Source organism: Ascaphus truei, chromosome 7 (genome assembly GCF_040206685.1).
Source record: "Ascaphus truei isolate aAscTru1 chromosome 7, aAscTru1.hap1, whole genome shotgun sequence".
NCBI classification, from domain to species: Eukaryota; Metazoa; Chordata; class Amphibia; order Anura; family Ascaphidae; genus Ascaphus; species Ascaphus truei.
The window spans coordinates 30,921,173-30,934,064 of NC_134489.1; the positions used below are offsets into that span (position 1 = coordinate 30,921,173).

General features: G+C 40.2%; 1 protein-coding gene across 1 annotated transcript; it reads right to left on the bottom strand.

Annotated features, from left to right (window-relative positions):
* Positions 1-70: 70 nt before the first annotated feature.
* Positions 71-5,914, bottom strand: LOC142499951 (extracellular calcium-sensing receptor-like). Its single transcript, XM_075610009.1, has 5 exons — positions 5,630-5,914; positions 3,759-4,601; positions 2,260-2,487; positions 1,413-1,536; positions 71-987 (listed from the first exon to the last, which is right to left on the bottom strand). Exons 1-5 carry the CDS (start codon positions 5,885-5,887, stop codon positions 71-73), a joined length of 2,370 nt encoding a protein of 789 aa, XP_075466124.1. The 5' UTR covers positions 5,888-5,914.
* Positions 5,915-12,892: the final 6,978 nt, after the last annotated feature.

Genomic DNA, 12,892 nt, shown 5'->3' on the forward strand with positions numbered 1-12,892 from the left:
CCATGTTTTTCAGATCTAAGGCAGATAGACAGGTTGCGATTATCAGCGAGTGAGATGTACCAGGTCTTATTCACAATCCTCCCTTATCGCTGCTTCTCCCTGTTATATACTTTTTACTGTTCATCTGAGGCTGTATTATAATGATGTAGCATTTTGGAAAAAATATGCAAACAAGGAGTCCGGAGCTTGAAGATAAGATGGCAAAAACCTCCACAGCCACCATGTGTTTGCCTTTGGTGCTGAGATAAGCTGGGATAAATGTCAACCAAACACTGGCAAAAACCAGCATACTGAATGTAATAAACTTGGCTTCATTAAAGGTGTCAGGGAGCTTCCTGGCCAGAAATGCCACTAGGAGGCTAATCGAGGCTAAGAGACCCATATAGCCCAAGACGCATGAAAATAACACTTTGGATCCCTCATTGCATTCAATAACTATGGTTCCAATCTCTGCTGCCATATTGAGTTCTGCAAAGGGGGGAGAACATGCCAGCCAGACAGTGCACAAGATTATCTGGATCATTGTACAGAAAGGAACAATATATCTGGGAATCCTGAATCCCACCAGCTTTCTTATCCTGCTGTCCGGATTGGTAGCACTGAACACCAGGATGACAGTGATAGTTTTGGCCAGTATCACAGAAAGACAAACAGAGAATATGACCCCAAACACCACCTGGCGAAGCATGCAGGTCATCATGGTCGGGCGACCAATGAATACCAAGGAGCAGAGGAAGCAGAGAATGAGGGAGATGAGGAGGAGGTAGCTTAGCTCTCTGTTATTGGCCTTTACTATGGGAGTCTTGTGCTTTATTATGAACAAGCAGAGCACAGAAAGTGTGAGCAAACACAAAATTATTGAAATACTAGCCAAAGAGGCTCCTAAAAATTCTTCATAGGAGAGGAACTGGATGTGTTTTGGCACACATCCCTCTTTTAAGGTATCAGGCCATTTATCTTCTGGGCACCTGAGGCATTCATTGTTATCTGGAAAAAATAATGAAAATAATTATTAGATTAACACATTCACTGCTCCTGTCTTGAAGATGAAGTTCTCCAACTGTGAAAGAGTTCACACATTTAAGATTTTATTAATTTTTCCTGAATCATTTTTTTCCAATCTTTTCATACACAGCAAACAATAATTTATATTATGTCTACAGTATACTGATTTATTGAGAATTTTAATTAGGAGCAGAGCTACAGACCTCTGCATTCTATTCCTACAGTATGCTGCTAAGTAAGATAATACGTACAGAGATGTTAATGATCTGTGGTTGCTGACAATTCATACCCAACCTTCAGATATAGGAAGGACTAACCATAGTGGGTAATGAATTGCTAATATTTTTCAGTAACTAAACTAGTAACATGTTGACAGTACAGTATTCCTAAGTGTATGTATTACACACCGGCAGGGTTGAGGATCTCGCCTTCAGAGCATGGTAAACAATCAAAACAGCAGATCTTTTGCCCTTGGCGTGTGGCTCTTCTTTGGCCTTTTGGGCATGGGGCACTGCAGACTGAGAAAGGAGCCTGAAAGAAAGTGAGTTGAGAAAAATGATGTCACGTCTTTTGTACAATACAATATAGTAGATCAACCATATGATGTAGTGCCTCACTCACAAGTTACATACACACATTATGCAGGGCATGGTCAATTGGGTGTGTCTATTGATTCTATAATTCAATAGCGTCAACACATGCAAAGGTCTGTTTTCTTAGACCATGATAGGTAAGCATCGGTATACAAGTAGTGGCTGCAGTGAATCAGTTAGGAAGTTTGTGGTTGGTGGTATTGTAGTTTAGAGCAGGGGAGCACAATATTTTCCCCCAGTGCCCCCTGCCAGCTGTCCTCCTCTCCGTGTGCCCTCTCCCCCCCTACCTTGGTTCCCAGCATCTGGGCTCATGACATCACATTGCCATAGCAACGCAAGGTCACATGACCCTGCGCATGGCGACGTGTCTCCAGAAGCCGGCTGAACCAAGGTAAGTGAGGTTTATAGAGGCCTTCGCTGCTTCCCCGGCATATAATTTAAGTGCCTTCGGGAAGAGCATGGGGCCTCTGTAAACCCTGCGCCCCACGGCAGATAATCTACATGCATATCCCTTATATAGTAAAATTTATTTTAAAATAACAATGAGTTTATTTATGAATTTACAGTATAAATAGAGACGTGTACTTACATCAGGAAGCAGCTATAAGTTTCTTAAAACACAGATAACATCTTATACTGAGCACTGTATAATAATACTTACTTGAATCTGTCCTCCATTCCATAAGATTCTGCTGTGCTCAATCTGCATTTCGTGGCCTTTCGGAGAGCGGGCATCAAAGCTGCCAATGTGGACGTATTTACTGGTTCCATTAGGGAAGAGCTGCCAGTTCAAGATGTCCACAGACACGGGAACATCACCATTCTCATCAAAAAATATCGTCTTCCCAGCAGTGTTGTTGAACTTCACTTTTTTGACATAATGAAGCAGCTGAAAGGCCAAACATCATTAAAGCAGGGATTATTTTCTGAAAAATTGTACTTTTATTTTGAAAACTGAGTTAGTTCTGTATTTTTGAAAATAGATATCCCTTGGTTAAATGCTAGTAGACAGGAATACTAGTTGTAGCCGATTTAGCTCACACTGCTAGAACTGCTACCTAGAAAAGTAGTTGCTGTGGGTTCTAGTCCAGTTGGCTCTGAAAATAGCACAACATTCCAGTCACTACGTGCCTTAGGTTTGTCAACACAATATAGTTCTAATGGAAATCATTTTAGGAAGTGTGGGATGGGACTCCTTTAAATATACTTTGCATATCCATTAGCACATGTCCTTGGGTACATTAGGTAAGCTCGTTTTTGAGGAAAGAGAGAAAGAATGAGAAAGAGGCACTAACTAAGAGAGACAGAGAGAAGATTGAACTTCTTGAACTCCTCCTTATATGGCCCATATTTACCATAAAGTGGTATCTGGCCACAAGACACCTTCCAGTGCTGGAATAAACCTTACAGCCCATTGATGTCAAGGGCTGTAAGGTATCTTAAGGCAGAAGACTTCAGATAGTAAATATGGGCCTTAATGATCAGAGATATTTTTTGGTTTTGAAAAACACTAAAAATCATTATCACGTGCATAATAATAATAATTACAGCTGCTGATACCAATTGCACATTCATACTGTAAATCACTATAAAGCTTTAAAAAAAAAAACAGAAAGATCTTCTATGTGATTAAAATAGGAGCAGTCACTCTGCAATGCTGTATGTGGTTTTTACAGATTTTTCTGTTAAAAATTCTGTTGCAGGATGTGTGTGTTCACAGGGAATAGGTGACTCCTCTCCACATTTTCAAATTAAAAATACAGCACACTACTGTATAATGGTTCTGATTACATCTACTAATAACAGTGAATGTAGTCAGCATCATTTTTTAAATTCATTTTTAGAAAAAAAGGATCATCTTGTTTCCCCAACATCAATGAGAAACCACGTTAAAAGAACAATTTCACAAGGAATTTTACAACTAAGATCAAATAGTGGTTGAGATTGTAATGTTTGTTCATTGTCTGTATTTGTAAATAGTTTTTCATTTCTCATTTTCTTCCAGATAACAAAACATATATCCCAGTATATCACATAAGATCACTGGGTTTTGATAGGGTCCTATGGCATTGTGGGAGCACAATTTCCCAAAATTTCACCAGAGTGAAAAACAAAGCCTACTACTGTACATCTGTATATATGTGCTACTCTAGGTTGTACCTGCCAAGGTTGATGATTGTAAATATCTGCACAAGATCCATTTTTGAATGGTCCTTGACCTGGCACACAGGAGTTCATCTGGTGCAAAGCATGAGCCAATGCAAGAACTGCGTTGTGAGTTTTGTCTGTGTATCTGAAGTTGTAAACATCATACACCGATGGATCAATACTGTCCAGTCTCTCCTTGCCTGTGCACTGAGGGGTTCCTTCCTCAGATTGTTTTGTAGATGTATAATTGTTGGTCTCCTCTTCTGGCCAAATACAGCCAAAAGCATTCTCCCAAAATGTCTTCATGAAGATGTCATCTAAAAACTTGGAAGGATGGATGCTGTAAAGAAATTCCTTGAAGCCTGGAATCTTTCCGCTCTGAAGGGCGACCCCCAGGCTACCATTTAAGGTTTTTAAAATGTCTTTTCTGAGAAAATCTGAAGAAATTGACCAGCTGTCACTGCCAACCCACACTTTGTCAGTAATGTTATGAAAGGAAGCCTCTTCCATTAAAGGGATGATGTTCTCAATGGTACAATACACAACAATCGCTGTAGCTCTTGATTTTTTAACAACGTCTACAATTCTGGAGACAGACTCCATTGAGCTATAGGTAGGAAGAGTCTCTATGAATGCAATGCAGCCACCATTCCATTCAATCTCTTTGATTAGCAGCTGACTACCTGACCTTCCCAGGTCATTGTCTGTGGTGATGATACCGACCCATGTCCAGTTGAAGTACATCATCAACCGAGCAATGGCAAAAACTGTATTGTGGTCATTGGAGATTGTCCGGAGAAAGGATGGAAATTTAATTTTATCACTGAGAAGGGGGTGAGCTGAGGCATAGCTGACCTGACAGATAAGATAATAGACAAAATATTAATGGTTTCATCAACCTCTCAATGTGTTGCATATTTCTGTATAGCTAAAAAGTGGTTTACATACATATATATATATATATATATATATATATATATATATATATATTTTTTTTTATGGAGTAATAGGAAGAATGAACAACAAAACCTGACTGCGGATTGGACGCTAAGAAATCGTTGACTCCAATCTGGCTGCTCCAATCTGGCTGATATTTCATTATTTTATTTTGATTTGATTCAGATTTCAATATCTGAAATGGGGAGGAGGAGAGGCGGTGGGGGAGCAAAAAATATGCCCATCTCTAATAATAAATAAAAAGGTTTTCCTTATATTGGGAGTGGTAGCCTTTGTTAGATGATCACTTGCTACATTGCTGGTAGACTATACAAATAAATGGAATACTCTTGAAAGAATGTAAAAAATATTGTTGACTAAGTCAAAATTAAAGGGCATTGGCATTTGTGGCACAGAGTGGGAGGTTTACCAGTTTTTTGCCACAAGATGACTTCCTTAGAATAGTAGAGCCTCTCTCATTAATTATGTGGATGATGTGAGGTGTAGATGTGACCAGTATAGTTTATTCCCAGGTCAGGATATAGTGTTATTAATCATTATACACTGACTAAGAACTGCAATTAGGTAATTTAGTAGGTAAGTAATATATTTTGTGTAATATAGTGTTAATAGCATGGTTAATTTCATGGGTTAAAGGGCTTTCTCTATATCAGCCAAAGTGGGCGATTTGGCCTTTTTCTGGTTGAAATTTTGACTAAAAATGGCCCAATCGGCTGATTCAGTGAATATTAAATAAGCCCCTAAATATTTGTCACTACCAAAGTGCATAAAATAAAATAGAACTTAGCAATCTTTGGTAATTTAACTTCACTTACATTAAGATTCCTCCAGTGTCATAGTATCTGCTAGCATTCTGCTAATATATGGCTGGACTTGCACTGTCTCATCAGCAGAATGTTCAAAGTGATGAGTTATTTCTTGCTTACCTGAGGATACCTGTAGAGTCCCAGGATTTGGGCTATTGGCATTGAGGCCTTTGATGGCATGTCTCCAATTATAGAAGGTGGCATGAATTTTCCATGGCAATTAAAGTTTGGTACAAAGTCCTTCTTTCCTGATAAAATCCACATTGTCCCCATTAATGACCTCACTTCATTGTAACAGGAATCATAGATTTTGAACCCCAGTGTGATATTGGGCAGGAAATCCGGCATGTTATTAATCTCCATGGTGGCGAAAACCATCGATAGGAGAAAGCGGTAATACCGGATATGAAATCTGAAAATGGAAAAATGGAAAAAGGTTTACAAAAATTAAATATTAAATTACTAATGTTTCCTTATCTTGGCCTTCAGTCTGAAGATTCTTCTGCCTCACTGTTCCTGCTTCTCTGCCAACTGCTCAGCTTTTTATGTCCATCTCCTCAAAAAACTGCAGCAGAAAACAATTTCATCCCATAACCTTGTAACCTTGTCATCTTATGCTTATTTTCCCATGCAGACAAAACTTCCAAAATGTTGTACATTGATGCTTTAGTCTGCAAATAGATGTTCTTTACAGGGTATATCCTGGGGTTCTGGAGCTCCTGTCTTGCTGTGTACATTATAGCTGTATTTTATGTGAATACATGGAGGGGCATTACAGGTTTTCCTCTGGCTCTGCTAGCACCATCTAGTATTATTTATTTCCTATTTACATTGATTGTGCACAGATTTCAACCAGTACTTTGTACACCCCTGTCTACAATAGAGGGTCATAGTCTTCAAACTAAAATAATTATTCATGAAGACCCATAGGGAGTGATTCATTACACGTGAAATTGTGATTGGGGCACTATCGTACAGAAAATGTAAGTCATTGGGAGTTTGTGTGCAATAATGCCCTGATCTGCACTATAACAGTTTAATGAATAACTTCCCTTGTTCTGGTGTGACTTAGAGGGGCATTTCCTCTTGGCCACTTTGTTTGTTTTAAAAAATGCTGCAGTTCCTTGCCTTGATAGTAATGCAATTATCTAAGCTGCTGATTGATCCGTTCTCCCGTGATCGATCAGTGAAGACACTACACTACTTCCTAGGATATGCAATATTGTCTCGTATTTCAAGTGAGGAAGAGGTGTAGCTTCTTAAATAGTTGCTATAGCCAGGGCCACTGACAGTTCCCTGGATCAGCAAGACCGGCCGGGCACAAAATATACCAAAAAGACCTAAGGGACACACTAATGAATATACTGATGTCATACACATGTAAACCACACACACTGCAAGATGGAAACCGTTAAGGTAAAGCTAACCCACCGTAGTGGGAAGTGTGCAGAAATCTAGGAAAACTGTGTAGAGATGGATAAATTCATATGAAAAAATAACACAAAAAAAAAAAAAAAAATTCTAAGTGTCAAAAAGAAAATCATCACATAAAAATGAACAAATGTCCAGTTGTATCCAGGATGGTAAGAAATCTTAAATAAACGAATAGCATATAAAGTCCTTCAATTGTAGCATAGGGAATAAAGGAAAAATATACTCATCCCCCCTTGAGTTACAGAGTGCGGTAGTATAACTCAAAGATGCCAGACAGAAGTTACTGCAGTTGGTCTGTGATTGATCATGTATTCAGTTTGGGTTCTCTGCTCACAATGCTCAATAAAAAAAAAAAAAAGGTCTAAAACAAGCAAATCGAAAAGAAGTATACATTTTTTTATTTGTGCTTCTTGGGGTCCATGTGATTGGTAGCGTCATCAAGCACGGAATAACAGCCATAAACAATAAACACTAACTCTCTCCCTCTAAGCCTTTGGTGGTCACCAGGTGGTCCGGGAGTGACAGGCATGTGGCCCTTGGGGGCTTCACCTGTGGCAGCCGGTGTTTATTGTTATTTTAATTTTTGCTTTTATCTGTAGACTTCTATCCAGTCACAACATTTGTATTATTATTAATATTATTATTATTATTATTACATTGCTTGCTTGTTTGTCATATTATGACCCTTACAACTGCCATAGACCCTGTGACCACATTAGTATAACTTTCTGCTGTAACATTCAATCCCACCCATTGTTCATTGCGTCATTTCAGGGTGGAACGGGTTAACACTAAAGCCCTTAAGGATGGCTGTTATTAACCTGCACGGTAATAAGTGTGTTACGCAGCCTACACTATGTGATTCACTGCTTTTCTAGGGAGGTTTGAAAAAAGTGTGCAGAATAAAGATTCGCTAATCAGTGTCAGATTTAATTTCCGGTGGTTGGATATTTTCTCTCCCTCCTATTTCCCCGCTCCTTCATTCCTTCTCTAACTATTTGCCCTCCTTCCCCTCCCTTCCTCCCCATTTGTTTACTTTCCAGCCTAAAACTACAGCAATGTTACTTGCTAAAAATGTTAGTGTCATTTCTACTACCTGCTCTGTGTATCGCCCCATACTGAGACTGTATCTACTGTATATCTGTCTATTTCCTGCTTTTTATTTGACACTATTTGTATTTCGCTTTTTTAAGTTCACCAACCATACAACATGTTGCTGTTTCTTTTCTCATTTGCAAAAAGTTAAAAACTATTATAAAGTTCGCAAGCAAAACCCAGGAATATGAGGTTTGAGAGAGAAAGGGAAGCCCAGCTCCAGAAAGGGTGCAAAGCTTTAGCATTCATATGATTGAGAGCTGATGTGTGCTGAAGCTTAGGCCGCAGCCCCAGTGCCTTCTACAGCGCACGCCTCGGCCTCGGCATACGCTATGCGTCCAAACATCGCCCCTCAATGGGGCTGGGCCCAGTAAGTACCTTTGCGTGGAAGGTACAATTTTTTCCAAAGACAATGAGATTGGATTTAAAAGATGTGACGGAGGGGTGTCCACGCCACCGCCGGCGGTTCAGCCAATGAGGGCAAACCAGCCATTTGAGGTCATGGCCACACCCCTGGAAAACCCCAGCCACAACCCCTCCCGTCGCAAACTGTGCAGTCTTGTCCTAGACCGCAGATCGCAGTTAAGCGCTGTGCACACGCCGCACGCCGCAACACCCCCAACCCTACGCACGTGCTGCAGTGCACACTGGGACCGCAGACTTATCCCCCTTTTTTTGCCTTTAGGCCTGGGAGAGAAAGAAACATACTTAGGTAGAGTACCCATTTATGTATATACCTCACAGAACACACACAGCCCATGGAGATATAACTGTGATCACATCCGATATATCTGGGGGGGGTAACACATTTGAATATGTAAAGTACATTTAAGTTAAAAAAATGAACACCTTTCCCAGGTTCTGTATCTCAAATGTGTTCACACATATGAGTGTTTTGGGTTATTATAAATCAATAAATTTGGGTAGTCTTATAAATAAGCCTCTCTCTCTAAATTTGACAACGTGTGTTTGAAATGTCAAATTTCACCCTGATTTTTTGTGCTAAACAGCACAATTGAAATGATTATGTGGTTTTTGAAAGTTAGAGAAAAATATTGGCTAACCAAATCTTTACATCTCCCACCATCAGTTTCTCATTTTCACTTCATCCATCTATATCCTTATCTACCACCCAGCCCCAGCTATGCACAACAGACCCAGGGATTTTTCAGGTGGGTTCATGTACATTCCTGTAATACTTCTCACTGATACCATTTTTTGTACTTTACACTGTCACAAATAATTTGGGCACAAAAATGGGCGTGAATAACACTAAATTAGAAGGGCCATTGTAATAAGAACATAAACAACAGTATTCACTTAAAGGTTCAAGTCCGGGTAACAGACTAAAAAAAGCAGCATTTTATAAAAATAATAATAATAATAATACATCTAATTACCTTCCTCAAACACACGTAACTCTAATTAATGCAAATGCAGCATATAGCTGTCTTTGTTTCTTTAAAAATTTGAAAATTACACACAAAATCAATTTCTGAAAGGGATAGTTTTTGTCCCTGAATATACAGAATATATAAAGTATAAAAGAGAGGGGGGGTAGTTGCCTTTGCAAATTCTTGACATCACAACAAAGGAAGCAGCCAGAGGAAGTCAAACCCCTTCCAAGTCTCAGCTCACTGTGTTTACAAACAAATACTTGTGCTCATAGGTGTCACATTTTGATAACAGAAAAGGCATCAGACATCCAGATTAAACAAGTCACTGCCTTTAGTATGCTTTGGTCCTAGGCGGGATTGACCCTTTAAGCACATAAGCACTCATTCAACACATAAGCAGTTCATTGTGCAGTAAAATGTTTGTGATAAAAGGCACAGTAATAATAACTTTATTTCATATAGTGCTTTCTCCCAATGGGACTCAAAGCGCTTCACAATCACAGTAGAGCACGGGTTATGCAGCACATAGGATTGTTACAGACTCAGCCCCTGCCCCTGCCCATGACCTTACAATGTTTTTGGTTCCTGAGGCACAGGGTCACAAGGAGCTGACACCGGGAAATGAACTAGATTTGACACCGGGAAATGAACTAGATTCCCTGATTCAAACTCAGTGTTGTTTTTTTACAGAGCTGATGCCTTTACTCACTGAGCTGCTCCTGGTACTGTAGTAAATAAGGTGTCCAAACAGAATAACTCACTTGCTGCATTGAAGAGGCTTTGGCTGTTCTCTGAATGTTATTTTTGGGTATTCTACATTCAGGTGGACAACAAAGAGTCCCCCCAGCGTGATGTCTCCAGCAGAAGAGTAGCCAGCAATGTCTGCATTAGAAAGTTTGCATCCTTTCACTGATGTGCCACAGACACATTCACAGCACCACAACAGCAGCAGCAGCAAACAGACATGCAGAAGGCAAAATGGGAGGGAGCATGCAGGCAGCTGCATCTTGTTCTGGAATAAGAAGTTTATAAATCAGTCAATATTTGTTATCAGCACGCCCCTACCCAAATGTTTCATAGGTGTGTTGGTTAGAATCTAGGAGTCAGATAGTTGCTTCCGCATCCCTATCACTGATCTGCTGGACAGTTTGATGCATGTAAGACAAGAACCATTGGTCCAATCTCCTTACCTCCTGGAGACCTCTCATTCATCAAATACTGTATGTTATGTTTTTGATCCCACCAGATCATGCAAACATCGTATTAACTCCAGAAATGAGTATAATCAGTTCTTATAATTGTCCTTGCCTTCTGACAACCTTTATGTCACTGAAAACTCTTCTTCTTTCTTGAAATACATAATTCAACCACTTTTAAATGTACTATCTGCATTCAATCAATGTTCTTGTTTGTGATAAATAAGGACATGTTATGAATATTACACAGAAAATAGTTTATGTAGACTATTACCTTAATGTACTTTGAACACTATTAATTTGTTTTGATTTCCATACTGTCATACAATTATCCCTTGGACAAGTCAACACTGCAAATAGCTACTGTACTTACCATGCAAAGGTGAGCAGAATCCTTCATGATCTCACTCCATATCATTAGACAGGATTATCGATAGAAATACCTTACTGTAAATTGGCTAGATCTTGAATAATACACAGGTTACACCTTAATCTAAACAACCAGACAGTTTAGCTAACTTCACAGGAATGTGTATCCCCACTGTTAATATACTTAGTAAACTTCTGTGTTTTAGTAACATGTCCTATAATACTGTACCTACACAATACCTGCACAGCTCAAAGCCCTAGTGAAGGTTTCCAGTGCCTTTATATAAGCCCAGCTTTCCTGTAACAGAGAAGGAAGCTGAAGGTGCTTGTAAACTATAATTATATATATATATTGAAAAAATAATAGCGTGGGCTCTGTTATCTCTAGAACTCATTATAATTAAATACCTTACAATAGCAACCCATGATTAAGAGCATCCTTTGGGGGAAAAGATAACAATGACGGTCTTGCTAATTGTGAACGTTTTGAATGGCCGAGTAATCAAATCAAATTCTTCTTGGAGAGAAGCAGATATTTTTATATGTTGTTAGAATGGAAGAAATTCCTGTAGGATAAATAGATGACTTGTTCTCTTTATTGTGATTGACATTACAAGGATTTAGCTTTTCTCTACTGTAGAGGCATATAAATAATTACCCAGGGAAGGGGTTAATTTATCTACTGTGTTTAACCATACCGCCGTATTGAAAAAGTGCAGTGTAGTAATTAATCCACATCAGGTACCTGTAAGGATCCGTTATCTGCGGCGTGTTCAGCGCAGTGCTCACCTACCCCAACCTGCGATCGGGTGCCCCGCTTCCTCCTCTTCCCGTGACTCGTCCCGCACTGCTGCTGGTACCAACCATTAGCCTCGGGTTGCGCGCGGACCCTGTGCCGGAGGAAATACTGTCCCCGTTGGCTCCGCCTCCAGGTTACGCCCGCACTGTGACGTCACCAGCGCGCAGCGTGCACACGCTATGCGAGGTCGGCACGCGCACACGCCAAATCAACTCCTGGCTTCGAGCCAATACTCCACAGCTGCTGCTAACGTCCACCCAGCCTATCACAGTAAGGGATACTGGTGAGTACAATCTGCCTGCAGCTCATTGGCCTAATGTTCCTTTATATGCTCAGCCAGCCCTCTGGCAAATCGGCTGAGCATAACACTTCATTCAGTGCGAAGTGCTTACTGCAATTCCTGCCTCCGTGTCTTGTACCTGCGTCTACTGTTCCTAGCTCTGTGTTGTAGCATATAGTCGTGTGCGGGGGCTTCTGTAGCCCTCTCTAGTTCTGCACAAATTTGCGTTATTAGACCTTTCTGGTGAGCTGTTTCTCTACAGAGCCGCTCAAAACCTGTGAGAGGGGGAAATTCCAACGTTGGGGATAGTGTTTGAATGAAGTGTCGAATTTGTAGGTACTTGAAGACGTTCAGCCCTACTATTTCATATTTGGTTTGTAAGTTTTGATAGCTCAGGAACTCCCCGAAGCTCAAGAGGTCGGCAATCGCTCTGATATTTTTTGCTTGGAATTGGTCAAATTGTCTGGGCTCACAGCCAGGAGGGAATTTCGGATTTTTATGAATTGGTGTAAGTTGGTATTGAGGTGTTGTGAGCTTATATTTGAGTTTGCTTTTCGTCCAGTTCTCCCATGTGTGTCTCATTGGGCCTAGTTTGAATTTACTATTCTGCATGTCCTCCTTGCTCAGGGACCAAAGGCAGGCCGGCAGTGAAGGTGTCCTGGCATATTGTGTTTCTATATCCAGCCAACAATATTGATTTGGGTTAGCATTCCAGACTACCACCTGTCGCAGTTGGGTGGCCAGGTAGTATCTTGTGATGTCTGGGACTCCCATTCCTCCTCTCCTTGAGGCTAAGAGAACTGTTCTGGAGAC

Bases quoted from the DNA above. Each gene is read 5' to 3' on its own strand.
- LOC142499951 (XM_075610009.1), bottom strand. From the start codon at position 5,887: ATGGTTTTCGCCACCATGGAGATTAATAACATGCCGGATTTCCTGCCC. The intron at 4,602-5,629 runs GTAAGCAAGAAA...CTTATCTGTCAG, and splicing joins GACTCTACAGGTATCCTCAG to GTCAGCTATGCCTCAGCTCA. The intron at 988-1,412 runs GTGTGTAATACA...TATTTTTTCCAG, and splicing joins CGAGATCCTCAACCCTGCCG to ATAACAATGAATGCCTCAGG.